Source organism: Dermochelys coriacea, chromosome 15 (genome assembly GCF_009764565.3).
Source record: "Dermochelys coriacea isolate rDerCor1 chromosome 15, rDerCor1.pri.v4, whole genome shotgun sequence".
Taxonomy (NCBI): Eukaryota; Metazoa; Chordata; order Testudines; family Dermochelyidae; genus Dermochelys; species Dermochelys coriacea.
In genome coordinates this window covers 32,031,411-32,048,798 of record NC_050082.1, presented here as the reverse complement: position 1 = coordinate 32,048,798, position 17,388 = coordinate 32,031,411, and the positions used below count along the sequence as shown (strand labels likewise).

Sequence of the window (17,388 nt, the reverse complement as noted above, 5' to 3'; positions counted from 1 at the left end):
CTGGGTTGAAGATTTGTGCAGTTACATCACATAAAGCAAACATTGCATTTTAAATCTTCTGTTTGTAAACAGAACATAAGGATCAATTCTGGATACACTTATTTTCACTTACTACTGATAACCAGAGCTCTGTAGTGAGAAAATAGTGTAGTAAATAAATGCACATAATTCAGCTCTAGAGTGTCCTATATTTTTAAGTTTGAGTAGCTGTAGCTCACGAAAGCTTATGCTCAAATAAATTTGTTAGTCTCTAAGGTGCCACAAGTACTTCTTTTCTTTTTGCTCTATTTTTAAATATCTAGAAAATGTTCAGCAGAAAATCTGTCATGTTAAAAAGAACGTTAGTTTCAAAAATTAATTTTACTCTCGTCTGGCATTCCACCTTTAATAAGTCCTTCTGATGTATTTGCCATAGATATAAGAAATGAGAACTTGTAGTCTTCGTATACTAACTGCTTCCTATTCTAGCCAAACGCGCTGCTTTTTGTTTAGTTATATAGCCCAAATATATATTACTTTCCCTTTGGTATGCAGAAGAGGCCTTAGAGTAACTTAATATGCCTGGTTAAATTAAAAACATGGTTTAGCCTCTTGGATTACATTTAAACCTAGACATACAAAATCTAAAGAATCCAACAAAAATAAAATGTACATTAAATACTCTGGAGTCACTTCACAACTTCTTAGTAGTAAGGAATATCACAGTAAAATCAGTTTTGTGATATTCACATTTTTCAGGATTATTCTGATTTAATAGTTCTTCTGGCTTGCTAATAGCATTTCAGTGAAATATGTTCAAAGACCTTGGTATTAAAGAGGCCTCCACTAATTGTGTTTTTCATGTGATTGTTTCAGAGGGTCTCTAATTCGGATCATGTAAACTAAAAAGTAATTTCTTAGTGCAGTATATTTATAGGCTGGGTTTAAGCATTTGCAAGATGGCTTCCAAACCTTATAAATTGTAGGTAAAGAACACTATAAATTATTTTGAAATTAAGGTTTGTAAATGTTGCAGTAATCATATGAAGATGGAAAAACATTCCTATAAAACAACCTACATATTAGTCGTTTTTAAAAATGGACAGGCATATAGTCAGATGAAGGAGGAGCTAGGCAAAATACTTGCCAAAACTAAAATTGCTTAATTTCCCCTGGAAATAATTTTGAATTTTTTTTAATTTTTGTTTTTCCTCAAGAAATAGAATTTTTATATTCATTTTAATAGCCGATTTTAATTTTAACATGGTAGTGAACAGACAAAATGGATGCTAGTATTCTTAATAATTTGCCTAAAATAGATGTGCTCTATCACAAATGCTCACAAGGTTCAAATACAGTTAGAGAGGGATTTTTGGAAGCAGAATAAATATTGTCAAGCAAGTTAGTTGAACTTTACTTTGCTGTCACTTGTTGAATTGCCCTTATATTCTGGATGTCCAGAAAACAAAGCAAACCTAATGTAAGTACAAATAAACTGATTTAAACGTGTATTATCTATCCTAATTAGGATGACTAATTTCAAACCTAACGTACAGCTTCAATTGAAAATATATTAACTGAAGTATTTGTTGCTTCTCTAACAAAATAAACTTGGCATGCTGTGACTTACGGTGTGTAAGAATAATGGATTTCATAAAAGTGCACCTCTAACTTGGGTTCTATTAATGGACCAAGGCATTTAGGCCAAAATATGACTTTGTCTTAAAACTTGGCATGGGGTGATGAATATCTTCCCAGTTCTAGAATCTGGATTTAAATCATTAGTCTGTGCTTAACAAATAACCACAAGATGTTGAGTTCTCCTAGTACAGTTATGGCAGAGGGAGCATCAGGTTAACATGAGGCTTGTAATAATCAGTGATGCATGTACACAAACAAGGAAGTAACCAAATATCATATTAATGTTGAGGTTTGTTTAAAAGCCTAGCTGAATAAATCAGTGTCCCTGTTAATCAAGGGTGACTTCAGTAGGGAAACTTCTGTGAATAATACAAACCCCATTTAAAAAAATTAAGTTCTTTCTCTCTGAAGCTCCTTTCAAATGTGAAGCCTGCCATGGCATGCAAATGGGGCTTATAAATTGTTACATAATTTCACCATGTGAAGCATCAAAGTGTTACTTTGCTTACCAATGTTACAGTTATAAACTGGTTTCAGAGTAGCAGCCGTGTTAGTCTGTATTCGCAAAAAGAAAAGGAGTACTTGTGGCACCTTAGAGACTAACAAATTTATTAGAGCATAAGCTTTCGTGAGCTACAGCTCACTTCATCGGATGCATTTGGTGGAAAAAACAGAGGAGAGATCGATAGACACACAGAGAACATAGAATCATAGAATCATAGAATATCAGGGTTGGAAGGGACCCCAGAAGGTCATCTAGTCCAACCCCCTGCTCAAAGCAGGACCAAGTCCCAGTTAAATCATCCCAGCTAGGGCTTTGTCAAGCCTGACCTTAAAAACCTCTAAGGAAGGAGATTCTACCACCTCCCTAGGTAACGCATTCCAGTGTTTCACCACCCTCTTAGTGAAAAAGTTTTTCCTAATATCCAATCTAAACCTCCCCCATTGCAACTTGAGACCATTACTCCTCGTTCTGTCATCTGCTACCATTGAGAACAGTCTAGAGCCATCCTCTTTGAAACCCCCTTTCAGGTAGTTGAAAGCAGCTATCAAATCCCCCCTCATTCTTCTCTTCTCCAGACTAAACAATCCCAGCTCCCTCAGCCTCTCCTCATAAGTCATGTGCTCTAGACCCCTAATCATTTTCGTTGCCCTTCGTTGTACTCTTTCCAATTTATCCACATCCTTCCTGTAGTGTGGGGCCCAAAACTGGACACAGTACTCCAGATGAGGCCTCACCAGTGTCGAATAGAGGGGAACGATCACGTCCCTCGATCTGCTCGCTATGCCCCTACTTATACAACCCAAAATGCCATTGGCCTTCTTGGCAACAAGGGCACACTGCTGACTCATATCCAGCTTCTCGTCCACTGTCACCCCTAGGTCCTTTTCCGCAGAACTGCTGCCGAGCCATTCGGTCCCTAGTCTGTAGCGGTGCATTGGATTCTTCCATCCTAAGTGCAGGACCCTGCATTTATCCTTATTGAACCTCATTAGATTTCTTTTGGCCCAATCCTCCAATTTGTCTAGGTCCTTCTGTATCCTATCCCTCCCCTCCAGCGTATCTACCACTCCTCCCAGTTTGGTATCATCCGCAAATTTGCTGAGAGTGCAATCCACACCATCCTCCAGATCATTTATGAAGATATTGAACAAAACGGGCCCCAGGACCGACCCCTGGGGCACTCCACTTGACACCGGCTGCCAACTAGACATGGAGCCATTGATCACTACCCGTTGAGCCCGACAATCTAGCCAGCTTTCTACCCACCTTATAGTGCATTCATCCAGCCCATACTTCCTTAACTTGCTGACAAGAATGCTGTGGGAGACCGTGTCAAAAGCTTTGCTAAAGTCAAGAAACAATACATCCACTGCTTTCCCTTCATCCACAGAACCAGTAATCTCATCATAAAAGGCGATTAGATTAGCCAGGCATGACCTTCCCTTGGTGAATCCATGCTGACTGTTCCTGATCACTTTCCTCTCCTCTAAGTGCTTCAGGATTGATTCTTTGAGGACCTGCTCCATGATTTTTCCAGGGACTGAGGTGAGGCTGACCGGCCTGTAGTTCCCAGGATCCTCCTTCTTCCCTTTTTTAAAGATGGGACATGAAACATGAAACAATGGGTTTATCATACACACTGTAAGGAGAGTGATCACTTAAGATAAGCCATCACCAGCAGCAGGGGGGGAAAGGAGGAAAACCTTTCATGGTGACAAGCAAGGTAGGCTAATTCCAGCAGTTAACAAGAATATCAGAGGAACAGTGGGGGGTGGGGTGGGGGGGAGAAATACCATGGGGAAATAGTTTTACTTTGTGTAATGACTCATCCATTCCCAGTCTCTATTCAAGCCTAAGTTAATTGTATCCAGTTTGCAAATTAATTCCAATTCAGCAGTCTCTCGTTGGAGTCTGTTTTGAAGCTTTTTTGTTGAAGGATAGCCACTCTTAGGTCTGTAATCGAGTGACCAGAGAGATTGAAGTGTTCTCCAACTGGTTTTTGAATGTTATAATTCTTGACGTCTGATTTGTGTCCATTCATTCTTTTACATAGAGACTGTCCAGTTTGGCCAATGTACATGGCAGAGGGGCATTGCTGGCACATGATGGCATATATCACATTGGTAGATGCGCAGGTGAACGAGCCTCTGATAGTGTGGCTGATGTGATTAGGCCCTATGATGGTGTCCCCTGATTAGATGTGTGGACAGAGTTGGCAACGGGCTTTGTTGCAAGGATAGGTTCCTGGGTTAGTGGTTCTGTTGTGTGGTGTGTGGTTGCTGGTGAGTATTTGCTTCAGATTGGGGGGCTGTCTGTAAGCAAGGACTGGCCTGTCTCCCAAGATCTGTGAGAGTGATGGGTCGTCCTTCAGGATAGGTTGTAGATCCTTGATGATGCGATGGAGAGGTTTTAGTTGGGGGCTGAAGGTGATGGCTAGTGGCGTTCTGTTATTTTCTTTGTTGGGCCTGTCCTGTAGTAGGTGACTTCTGGGTACTCTTCCGGCTCTGTCAATCTGTTTCTTCACTTCAGCAGGTGGGTATTGTAGTAGTAGGAATGCATGATAGAGATCTTGTAGGTGTTTGTCTCTGTCTGAGGAGTTGGAGCAAATGCGGTTATATCGTAGAGCTTGGCTGTAGACAATGGATCGAGTGGTATGATCTGGATGAAAGCTAGAGGCATGTAGGTAGGAATAACAGTCAGTAGGTTTCCGATACAGGGTGGTGTTTATGTGACCATCGCTTATTAGCACCGTAGTGTCCAGGAAGTGGATCTCTTGTGTGGACTGGTCCAGGCTGAGGTTGATGGTGGGATGGAAATTGTTGAAATCATGGTGGAATTCCTCAAGAGCTGCTTTTCCATGGGTCCAGATGATGAAGATGTCATCAATGTAGCGCAAGTAGAGTAGGGGCATTAGGGGACGAGAGCTGAGGAAGCGTTGTTCTAAGTCAGCCGTAAAAATGTTGGCATACTGTGGGGCCATGCGGGTACCCATCGCAGTGCCGCTGATTTGAAGGTATACATTGTCCCCAAATGTGAAATAGTTATGGGTGAGGACAAAGTCACAAAATTCAGCCACCAGGTTAGCCGTGACAGTATCGGGGATACTGTTCCTGACGGCTTGTAGTCCATCTTTGTGTGGAATGTCGGTGTAGAGGCTTCTACATCCATAGTGGCTAGGATGGTGTTTTTAGGAAGATCACCAATGGACTGTAGTTTCCTCAGGAAGTCAGTGGTGTCTCAAAGATAGCTGGGAGTGCTGGTAACGAAGGGCCTGAGGAGGGAGTCTACATAGCCAGACAATCCTGCTGTCAGGGTGCCAATGCCTGAGATGATGGGGCGTCCAGGATTTCCAGGTTTATGGATCTTGGGTAGCAGATAGAATACCCCAGGTCGGTGTTCTAGGGGTGTGTCTGTGCGGATTTGTTCTTGTGCTTTTTCAGGGAGTTTCTTGAGCAAATGCTGTAGTTTCTTTTGGTAACTCTCAGTGGGATCAGAGGGTAATGGCTTGTAGAAAGTGGTGTTGGAGAGCTGCCTAGTAGCCTCTTGTTCATACTCCGACCTATTCATGATGACGACAGCACCTCCTTTGTCAGCCTTTTTGATTATGATGTCAGAGTTGTTTCTGAGGCTGTGGATGGCACTGTGTTCTGCATGGCTGAGGTTATGGGGTAAGCGATGCTGCTTTTCCACAATTTCAGCTCGTGCACGTCGCGGAAGTAGTCTATGTAGAAATCCAGGCTGCTGTTTCGACCTTCAGGAGGAGTCCACCCAGAATCCTTCTTTTTGTAGTGTTGGCAGGAAGGTCTCTGTGGGTTAATATGTTGGTCAGAGGTGTGTTGGAAATATTCCTTGAGTCTGAGACGTCGAAAATAGGATTCTAGGTCACCACAGAACTGTATCCTGTTCGTGGGGGTGGAGGGGCAAAAGGAGAGGCCCCGAGATAGGACAGATTCTTCTGCTGGGCTAAGAGTATAGTTGGATAGATTAACAATATTGCTGGGTGGTTTACGGGAACCATTGTTGTGGCCCCTTGTGGCATATAGTAGTTTTTCTACGTAAAAGAATGAATGGACACAAATCAGCCGTCAAGAATTATAACATTCAAAAACCAGTTGGAGAACACTTCAATCTCTCTGGTCACTCGATCACAGACCTAAGAGTGGCTATACTTCAACAAAAAAGCTTCAAAAACAGACTCCAACGAGAGACTGCTGAATTGGAATTAATTTGCAAACTGGATACAATTAACTTAGGCTTGAATAGAGACTGGGAATGGATGAGTCATTACACAAAGTAAAACTATTTCCCCATGGTATTTCTCCCCCCCACCCCACCCCCCACTGTTCCTCTGATATTCTTAGGTTTCAGAGTAGCAGCCGTGTTAGTCTGTATTCGCAAAAAGAAAAGGAGTACTTGTGGCACCTTAGAGATTAACAAATTTATTAGAGCATAAGCTTTCGTGAGCTACAGCATCCGATGAAGTGAGCTGTAGCTCACGAAAGCTTATGCTCTAATAAATTTGTTAGTCTCTAAGGTGGCACAAGTACTCCTTTTCTTTCTGATATTCTTGTTAACTGCTGGAAATAGCCTACCTTGCTTGTCACCATGAAAGAACATCTTTGCCAGCAGGCTGGCTAACCTAGTGAGGAGGGCTTTAAACTAGGTTCACCGGGGGAAGGAGACCAAAGCCCTGAGGTAAGTGGGAAAGCGGGATACCGGGAGGAAGCACAGGCAGGAATGTCTGAGAGGGGAGGGCTCCTGCCTCATACTGGGAATGAGGGGCGATCAACAGGTTATCTCAAGTGCTTATATACAAATGCACAAAGCCTTGGAAACAAGCAGGGAGAACTGGAGGTCCTGGTGATGTCAAGGAATTATGACGTGATTGGAATAACAGAGACTTGGTGGGATAACTCACATGACTGGAGTACAGTCATGGATGGTTATAAACTGTTCAGGAAGGACAGGCAGGGCAGAAAAGGTGGGGGAGTAGCACTGTATGTAAGGGAGCAGTATGACTGCTCAGAGCTCCGGTACGAAACTGTGGAAAAACCTGAGTGTCTCTGGATTAAGTTTAGAAGTGTGTGCAACAAGAGTGATGTCATGGTGGGAGTCTGCTATAGACCACCGGACCAGGGGGATGAGGTGGATGAGGCTTTCTTCCGGCAACTCACGGAAGCTACTAGATCGCATGCCCTGATTCTCATGGGTGACTTTAATTTTCCTGATATCTGCTGGGAGAGCAATACAGCGGTGCATAGACAATCCAGGAAGTTTTTGGAAAGCGTAGGGGACAATTTCCTGGTGCAAGTGCTAGGGGAGCCAACTAGGGGGAGCGCTTTTCTCGACCTGCTGCTCACAAACCGGGTAGAATTAGTGGGGGAAGCAAAAGTGGATGGGAATCTGGGAGGCAGTGACCATGAGTTGGTTGAGTTCAGGATCCTGACGCAGGGAAGAAAGGTAAGCAGCAGGATACGGACCCTGGACTTCAGGAAAGCAGACTTTGACTCCCTCAGGGAACAGATGGCCAGGATCCCCTGGGGGACTAACATGAAAGGGAAGGGAGTCCAGGAGAGCTGGCTGTATTTCAAGGAATCCCTGTTGAGGTTACAGGGACAAACCATCCCGATGAGTCGAAAGAATAGTAAATATGGCAGGCGACCAGCTTGGCTTAATGGTGAAATCCTAGCGGATCTTAAACATAAAAAAGAAGCTTACAAGAAGTGGAAGGTTGGACATATGACCAGGGAAGAGTATAAAAATATTGCTCGGGCATGTAGGAAAGATATCAGGAGGGCCAAATCGCACCTGGAGCTGCAGCTAGCAAGAGATGTCAAGAGTAACAAGAAGGGTTTCTTCAGGTATGTTGGCAACAAGAAGAAAGCCAAGGAAAGTGTGGGCCCCTTACTGAATGAGGGAGGCAAGCTAGTGACAGAGGATGTGGAAAAAGCTAATGTACTCAATGCTTTTTTTGCCTCTGTTTTCACTAACAAGGTCAGCTCCCAGACTGCTGTGCTGGGCATCACAAAATGGGGAAGAGATGGCCAGCCCTCTGTAGAGATAGAGGTGGTTAGGGACTATTTAGAAAAGCTGGACGTGCACAAGTCCATGGGGCCGGACGAATTGCATCCGAGAGTGCTGAGGGAATTGGCGGCTGTGATTGCAGAGCCCTTGGCCATTATCTTTGAAAACTCGTGGCGAACGGGGGAAGTCCCGGATGACTGGAAAAAGGCTAATGTAGTGCCCATCTTTAAAAAAGGGAAGAAGGAGGATCCTGGGAACTACAGGCCGGTCAGCCTCACCTCAGTCCCTGGAAAAATCATGGAGCAGGTCCTCAAAGAATCAATCCTGAAGCACTTAGAGGAGAGGAAAGTGATCAGGAACAGTCAGCATGGATTCACCAAGGGAAGGTCATGCCTGACTAATCTAATCGCCTTTTATGATGAGATTACTGGTTCTGTGGATGAAGGGAAAGCAGTGGATGTATTGTTTCTTGACTTTAGCAAAGCTTTTGACACGGTCTCCCACAGCATTCTTGTCAGCAAGTTAAGGAAGTATGGGCTGGATGAATGCACTATAAGGTGGGTAGAATGCTGGCTAGATTGTCGGGCTCAACGGGTAGTGATCAATGGCTCCATGTCTAGTTGGCAGCCGGTGTCAAGTGGAGTGCCCCAGGGGTCGGTCCTGGGGCCCGTTTTGTTCAATATCTTCATAAATGATCTGGAGGATGGTGTGGATTGCACTCTCAGCAAATTTGCGGATGATACTAAACTGGGAGGAGTGGTAGATACGCTGGAGGGGAGGGATAGGATACAGAAGGACCTAGACAAATTGGAGGATTGGGCCAAAAGAAATCTAATGAGGTTCAATAAGGATAAGTGCAGGGTCCTGCACTTAGGATGGAAGAATCCAATGCACCGCTACAGACTAGGGACCGAATGGCTCGGCAGCAGTTCTGCGGAAAAGGACCTAGGGGTGACAGTGGACGAGAAGCTGGATATGAGTCAGCAGTGTGCCCTTGTTGCCAAGAAGGCCAATGGCATTTTGGGATGTATAAGTAGGGGCATAGCGAGCAGATCGAGGGACGTGATCGTTCCCCTCTATTCGACACTGGTGAGGCCTCATCTGGAGTACTGTGTCCAGTTTTGGGCCCCACACTACAGGAAGGATGTGGATAAATTGGAAAGAGTACAACGAAGGGCAACGAAAATGATTAGGGGTCTAGAGCACATGACTTATGAGGAGAGGCTGAGGGAGCTGGGATTGTTTAGTCTGCAGAAGAGAAGAATGAGGGGGGATTTGATAGCTGCTTTCAACTACCTGAAAGGGGGTTTCAAAGAGGATGGCTCTAGACTGTTCTCAATGGTAGCAGATGACAGAACGAGGAGTAATGGTCTCAAGTTGCAATGGGGGAGGTTTAGATTGGATATTAGGAAAAACTTTTTCACTAAGAGGGTGGTGAAACACTGGAATGCGTTACCTAGGGAGGTGGTAGAATCTCCTTCCTTAGAGGTTTTTAAGGTCAGGCTTGACAAAGCCCTGGCTGGGATGATTTAACTGGGACTTGGTCCTGCTTTGAGCAGGGGGTTGGACTAGATGACCTTCTGGGGTCCCTTCCAACCCTGATATTCTATGATTCTATGATTCTATGAAAGGTTTTCCTCCTTTCCCCCCCCCTGCTGCTGGTGATGGCTTATCTTAAGTGATCACTCTCCTTACAGTGTGTATGATAAACCCATTGTTTCATGTTCTCTGTGTGTGTATATCAATCTCTCCTCTGTTTTTTCCACCAAATGCATCCGATGAAGTGAGCTGTAGCTCACGAAAGCTTATGCTCTAATAAATTTGTTAGTCTCTAAGGTGCCACAAGTACTCCTTTTCATTTTAGTTATAAACTGGTGGTCATGAAAACTCTGTGGAGTTGTGTAATCATGCCTTTTTATATTACAGAAGCCTGGGAGTTCAATTTGTGTACTTGACCTTGTGGCACTCTCCTTTTGTTTATAGGCATTTTGGGTGCTTTACATTTGTTGTTCAGCTGAAATTGTGCTTTGACTTGATGCTTTTGTGCAGTTATTTGAAAATGCCAAAATAGCCTTTCTACTTTGCAGTAAAAACTATATTTTTCAGATTAGGACTAGTCAGCTAAAGTGGTGCCCCAGACTAAAGCTTCTTTCCTCCTGGAACTCTCTAGAGTTCAGCACCTGATGTACTGGACTTCTAAATTAATTAAGCCATCTTAAAACTCACCTTTCACAGTGAATTTAGAAATCCTGTTGTAACCTAGGTCGTGTGTTTAAAACTGGCTTCAGTGCAGTTAAAGACCACGAAACAGGGTGTTAAACTTCCTCTTCTTAAGTGCCAATTACTAATAGTCAGAGAAGTGGTCAGCAAACAGCCATCTTCTCAACACATTTTGCAGAGATCTGGAATAGCCTCTGAGGCCACAGATCCCTGGGTGTTGCAATCCTTAAAGGGCTCAGTGTGAGTTGTCTGACAGTAGGTGGTATGTGGGTTAAGAGAATGTGTTTCTGTTGTGCTCCGGTGACTCGCAGGGTCTATGACCAGAGTGAGGAGGCAGACCGCAGTGCAGGGCCACAAACTTTGATTCACTCTCAAAGAGGCTCAGCACTTTGGGTTTGCAGTTACAGGCATGTCCAGCTGAGTGGTCTATCTACATTACCAGCCTTTCTTTTGGGGGCCTGACTGTTTTTTCTGGGATCAAAGGGGCAATGTGAACAGTACTCATGAATTTGCTTTTTGTTAAAAGAACAGGAGTATTTGTGGCACCTTAGAGACGAACACATTCATTTGAGCATAAGCTATCATGGGCTTAAATAAATTTTAGTCGCAAAGGTGCCACAAGTACTCCTGTTCTTTTTGTGGATACAGACTAACACTGCTGCTACTCTGAAACCTTACTTTTTGTTAAAAGAAAAGGAGTACTGGTGGCACCTTAGAGACTAACAAATTTATTAGAGCATAAGCTTTCGTGAGCTACTTTTACTTTTTTTTTTTTTTTTTACTCTTTGTTAGTCACTCTTGTATTTTTATGGTGTGACAGTGCTGGAGAAGACAATCCTCTGTCCGCACTGTGGGCAATAGAGAACTTCCCCATTTAAAGTGCTCCGCTCTTAATATGGAGAGGCCATCTCTTGAGTGAGAAGGAATTCTCTCCGTAGCCTTCCAGCCTGTTGTCTCTGAGGCTGCTAGTCAGTGCCATTGTAGTTTTGTTTTGTTTTTTTGTTTGGTGAGGAGCACGTCTGGCCCACTGGGAGTATCCAGGTGGTTCTGGGAACTGGCCACTCATTGGAAATAAACTGCAGTTTTTCAGTATTTTAATTAAAGCATAAGCAATGTTAAGCTTGATTGAGACTCAAAGATTGCAGTAGATATGGGACTCTATTTTGCTATCCCAAACCTTATCTCCCCGGATAATAATGGTCACCTATAACTTTAGATTTTTTTTTAAGCTAACTAATTTTGTTTCACTTTGCTGTCAGAAGTGTAAATTCAAAGTCCAGAGTTTCATTGTTAGGCAAGTAGAAAGAAAACAGCATGCAAACTAATCTCATGGGAAAGAAAACTCATGCTTTAACTCTCTCTTCTAATCAGGCCTTGTTAAGTAACTGATATTTTATGATGTGAAATACTGTTACTAATTAATAAACTGCTGCAAGGTGTAACATCACAAATTGCTTTGCTTCTGTCTTGGATGACAGTACTCTGAGACCTAGGGAGGTCTTTCCTCATCTTTAATTTTTTTTTAAATAAGATGCATCTCCTTTTCCTCAGTGTTGACAGGCTAAAACTTGAATCTTGGCTAAGTCAGTGTAGTGTTGCACTCTTACGCTTGAAAGCAGGATTTAACTGTTATTCACCTGGTCACAAAACTAGTCAACCACCATAGTGTTTTTAATAAATACAAAATTACCTGTGTGTGTTTGGCAAAAAAAAAAATTAATGGACCTATTTGTTACCACCAACGGCTTATATATATTTTGATATAACTAGTGTTACAAGAGGCAGATACTGTGAAGTCACAATAGTAGCTTTTCAGTGAAGGCTGTAGGACAGTTTCTATTATGTCTGTTTTTTGCCAACCCACCCACTCCCAATTTCTGAAAAAAAGTTTTCTGCTTCTGCACAGAATTTGTTATGACATTGTCCCTTATCTGAGTATATTTCATTTTGAGAGTGGGGGTTAATTGGCCAAATTGTTTGTTATGGCACTTTTGGTGGTTTAGCACCTTTTTGAAATGTCCTAACTTTTTTTGTCTACTCATAACTTGGGAACAAATTAGAGTAAAATCTTTAGTTTTGTCTAGTCCAGAATCTGCAATGAGAGCAAGTAAGCCAGGTACAAGAGTCCTTGGTCATCAGACTGTTCTCCAGGGGTGTGCAAGCCTCCACAAATGGTCAGCAGACTACAAACTCTGTTCCTCCTAATCTGAGCTTTTCAGTTAAATGATTTTAACCAAATACTAGGCTTCTAAGTTAGTAGTGGAGAATTTTAGGTGATGTACTGCTTCCATCCAGCTGCTCTCACTTGCTACAGCTGGCAGAACTCCAATAATTCCCGACGGCTGCATCTCTTGCTGCAGGGAGGGCAGGTGATGGTGGGCAACTTTTCACTCCCCTCTCAGTTCAGTTTCCTGGGGGGCCCCACTCTCTCCATGTCCCTGAGTTTGAGCCTCTTTCCATCATTCCTATGAGATGAAGTCTCCATGGGGCTGATAGTCACTTGCCAGTACTGCTGGCCATTAAGGAGAATGGAGTGACCCTGCCTGATTTACTCCTGCAGGCAGAAGTATGAGTATTCAAATTTGCACCTACAATTAACTGAGTGCAAACAGACATGCAGGTTATGCTAAGAAACTGAACGCTGACTGTAGTACCGTTTCCCAGGAAAGGAAGAAGGGTATGACACTTATCTGTCTGCACTGCAGTGTGTAGGCATGATAGGCTTGAGGTAATGGTATTCTAACAAGCCTACTGCTAAACTGCCTTGGTTCTTGAGTTTTATGTTTTCAATGGATTTGTGTTATGAAATGTGGAGAAACTAACTTGGGTTTTAAGTGTAAATGTTGTGTTCCATATGTTGTCAGATGGGTGTTAATGTTTAATGGGACATTGTCAGGTCAAATTTGTGAAAAATAAGCTGCTACAAAACCAATAAAACATTTTACATTAATCTCTTTTCAGTTCAGTGGAAGTAGTTTCAACAAATATTCCCTTGTAGTGTGTTAGCTACCCAAACAGTGCAGAATTGTTCTGCTAATGAACCAGAAAGGGAAAATGATTTGATTTTGACTTAAACCAGAACAAAACCCAGGGTAGTAGTCTATTTTAATTGTCAAGCTTGAATACTCAAAAAGTAACCTATTGGCATAAATCATGACAAGGAAATGTAATTTTAAATTATTTCAGATTTAATTATAAGACATGTTTGTAACAGAGGTAAAGCATTTTTTTAAATATGGCTTTTAACCTGACAGTGTCTTATTAATCCTTGGCACTCTGCATGTTCAAATGGCAGTACAACCATTGTCTAAGCCTTAAAATGATGATTTGCAATAATAATACTAAATGCATACATCTGAAATCCTTGTTTATTCACATTTATAATTTTCCATGCTAGCAAGTTTTTATTCAAACACTAACATTAAATGAAGAGAAGAATTTTTTTTCCAATTCTCCACAAACAGAAGGAGCTAGCAGCTGATGAAGACTGCCCTAAAATGTGTGCTTACAAGTTGGTGACTATCAAATTTAAATGGTGGGGACTACAGAACAAAGTAGAAAACTTTATCCAAAAGGTAAGAGCTGCTTATTAAATACTCTGCGACATAGTTTTTTTTAAAGTAGAAGTGAAAAGTTGGGAAATTTTTCTATTAAAATGAAATGTTAGTGAAGGCATTGATCCATTCAATTTTTCAGCAGATCAAACCATTGACTTCTAAGGTCCCAAACCTGCAGCCACTTGTGGCTTAACTTGACTTCTGTGGGTAGGCGCATTGATTTAATCAGAGGTACTCATGATAGTAAAGATAAGCACATATGTAAGTATTTGCAGGATTGGGGCCTAAATGTATATGGCACTTAGGAATGTCCTTTGCTTCCATTATTCTCTCTAGGTCAAAAAAAAAAAATCTATTTACGTAAGCATGAGTGCTTTGATGTTTTTCCAGCAGTATGTGCACCAGAAGTCTTGTGAAGTATCTTATTTTTGGTTGCTACTAATCCTATAGTAGTCATGCTTTTTTTTTTTGTAGCATTAAATTTTACAACAGCCACAGAGATTGAGGGATTGCAACGCAAAATTTAACATCTACCAATGACTTAGTTGAAAGCTGCACCATAACTGGCTGGATAAGTGTCCAGAGAGATCATTCCCAATGTGGTCAAAAAACAAAAATGTATCTTACAACTTGGAATGTCCGTAAACTACTAGACTAATCAAAAAGTGAAAGACCCAAATTCAGAACAGCAATTATTGCCCGAGAACTCCCAAGGTAGAACATAGACATCGCTGCTCTCAGCGAAACAAGACATGCAGGTGAAGGTCACTTGAGGGAAGAGGGTGATAGTTGCACTTTCTTCTGGAAAGGAAAACCAGCAAGCGACACGCAAATACACAATGTTGGCTTTGCAATCAAAAACCTTCTAGTCAACTGCCTGACTGAGCTCCCCATTGGCATCAACAAGCACCTTATGACCCTCCACATCCAATTGGTCAATAAGTCATTTGCCACTATCATCAGTGCATATGCACCAACTCTTGACACTGAAGAACAGAAACAGTCTTTCTACTCTGACCTTGATAAATTTTTGTCATCCATTCCAAAAACAGATAAGATAATCCTTTTAGGGGACTTTAACACAAGAGATGGCTGAGATTCTAATCATTAGGAAGGAAGGAGTGGGCAAGACCAATTCCAATGGCATCCTTCTACTCAGCAAATTTGCAGAGCATGACTTTGTGATCACAAACATAATCTTCAGACAAAGCAACAAGTACAAAACAACTTGGCAACGCCCCTGCTCAAAAAAGTGGCACCTTTTAGATTGTCATTGTAAGAACACAGGATCTATGAGATATCCACATCATCTTTGTCATGAGATAAGCAGACAATTGCTGGACTTGACACCATCTGGTGAGGTCAGTCATGTCCATCAGGATTGCACCGAAACACAGAAAGCAATGCAAATCACACAGACAGTAACACAACATCCCAAAGACTTCAATCCTCAGTGCACCAAGAGAATTTCCAAACATTCCTCAGTGAAAGACTGGCCATATGCACACTTGGAAGTGACAACACAAGTGTCAAAGAACACTGGGAAGCTCTAAAACAGACTATCAATGAGGTTTGTGAGGAATCCATTGGTCTTGCTACCCTTCCCCCCCCATCCCCGGACTGATTTGACATCAAGATTGACATTACAACCCTTTTGGAGCAGAAGAGAAAAGCTTTCTGCAACTGGCAAAACCAACCACTATCCAGTCAGAAGCAGAGCTCTTTCCATCTATTCAAAGATGAAGTTTAAAGGAGGATCTGAGAAATCAAAAACAAATGGTGGGGGGACAAAGCAAAAGAAATCCAAACATTTGCTGACAGACATGATATGCGGAGCTTTTTTTGAGCCAAAAACCCCTGTATGAGCCAAGCTCATGTGGCCTCACACCTCTGAGATCCAAAGATGGTAGTGCCCTTCTTAAAGATAACTAATCCATCAAAGAGCGATGGAAGGAACACAACCAAAAGTTTCTAAATCGAGAATCGACTGTGACTGATGACACCATCGACTCCATCCCTCATCACCCAATCTGGGAAACCCTTGCCAACCCACTAACACCTGAGTAGGTCTGCAAAGCAATTAAACAAATGAACAATAAAGCACCAGGCCCTGATGGCATACCAGCTGAAGTACTGAAAGTGGGGGAAGAAACACTGACTAACAAGCTTCACTTGCTGCTCCTCAGAATCTGGTGCATCGAAGAAATCCCTGCTCACTTATGTAATGTGAACATAGTCACCATTTTCAAAAAGGGAAACAGGGCCAACTTTGGCAGCTGTCGCGGCATTGCCCTCCTCTCCATTGCTGGGAAGATTCTTGCTAGAATCTTACCAAATTGCCTGCTCTCTCTTGCAAAGGAAGTACTTCCAGAGTCCCAGTGTGGCTTTAGGCCATCATAAGGCACAACCAACATGATTTTCGCAGCCAGGAAGATCCTGGAAAAATGTCAAGAACAACACCAGGAGCTGTGTATGGCCTTTATTGATCTGACCAAAGCCTTCAGCTCTGTAAACTGTGAGGCTCTATGGAGAATCATGTAAAAGTTTGGCTGCCCAGGCAAATTTATCATTTTAGGACTTCTCCACGACCAGATGACTGCCTCCTTCCTGTGCAGTGGCTCTACCTCTGAGCCCTTTGTCATCTGAACTAGCACCCACCTTTTCTCCATTTTCTTAGCAGCTATGAAAACAGTAACCCAAGACAGTCTACCCCAGGGCATTGGCATCCTATATCAAATTGACGTCAACCTCTTCAACCTTTCTCGTCTCCATGCCAGAACTAAAGTAATATCAGCAATAATAACCAAACTCCAGTACGCTGAGTATGCAGCTACAGCACAATCATCTAAGGAGGATCTTTAAACAGTCCTTAATTGCTTCTCAGAAGCTTACAAAGCCATGAGCTAACTCTGAACATCGGCAAAACAAAAGTTCTCCACCAACCAGTCCCTGGTCAATCATCAGACCCAGCAAGGAAGATCTATGTAGACAAAGAAGAAGTGGAAAATGTAGAATACATTGCCTATCTTGACAGCCATCTCTCACAGAGGACAAATATAGACATAAAGATTCAGCACAGAATTCGCTTGAATTTGTCGCAGCCTTGACTTTGGCGCAGACTGTCTCGCCGGGTGTTCAACAATCACAGCATCAGAACACGTACTAGACTTTAATTTATAAAGTGATTTGTAATCCCAACTCTCCTCTATGGCTGTGAGACTTGGATGATGTACAGAAAACACCTGAAAAACCTCAAACACCAGCACTTTCTTCGGAAGATCATCAGCATAAAGTGGGAGGATCATCGCACTAATGTCAGTGTCCTCACAGAGGCCAACATTTTCAGCGTTGAGGCCCTGATTATCCAGCACCAGCTGAGGTGGAGTGGACACTGTGTGTGCATACCTGATGTACTCTCACCAAAACAACTACTGTATGCCAATTCACCAAAGGAGAAAGGAA

The 17,388-nt window shown here is 42.5% G+C and overlaps 1 protein-coding gene across 4 annotated transcripts in view; it reads left to right on the top strand.

Annotated features, from left to right (window-relative positions):
• The window catches only part of PITPNB (phosphatidylinositol transfer protein beta), an 84,195-nt gene that overhangs the window by 57,023 nt on the left and 9,784 nt on the right, over window positions 1-17,388 (top strand). For all 4 annotated transcript variants that reach the window (XM_043497876.1, XM_038373415.2, XM_043497875.1 and 1 more), the window contains one exon: window positions 13,834-13,944. In XM_043497876.1, the coding sequence (XP_043353811.1) occupies window positions 13,834-13,944 (111 nt within the window). The remainder of the gene's footprint in view (window positions 1-13,833; window positions 13,945-17,388) is intronic.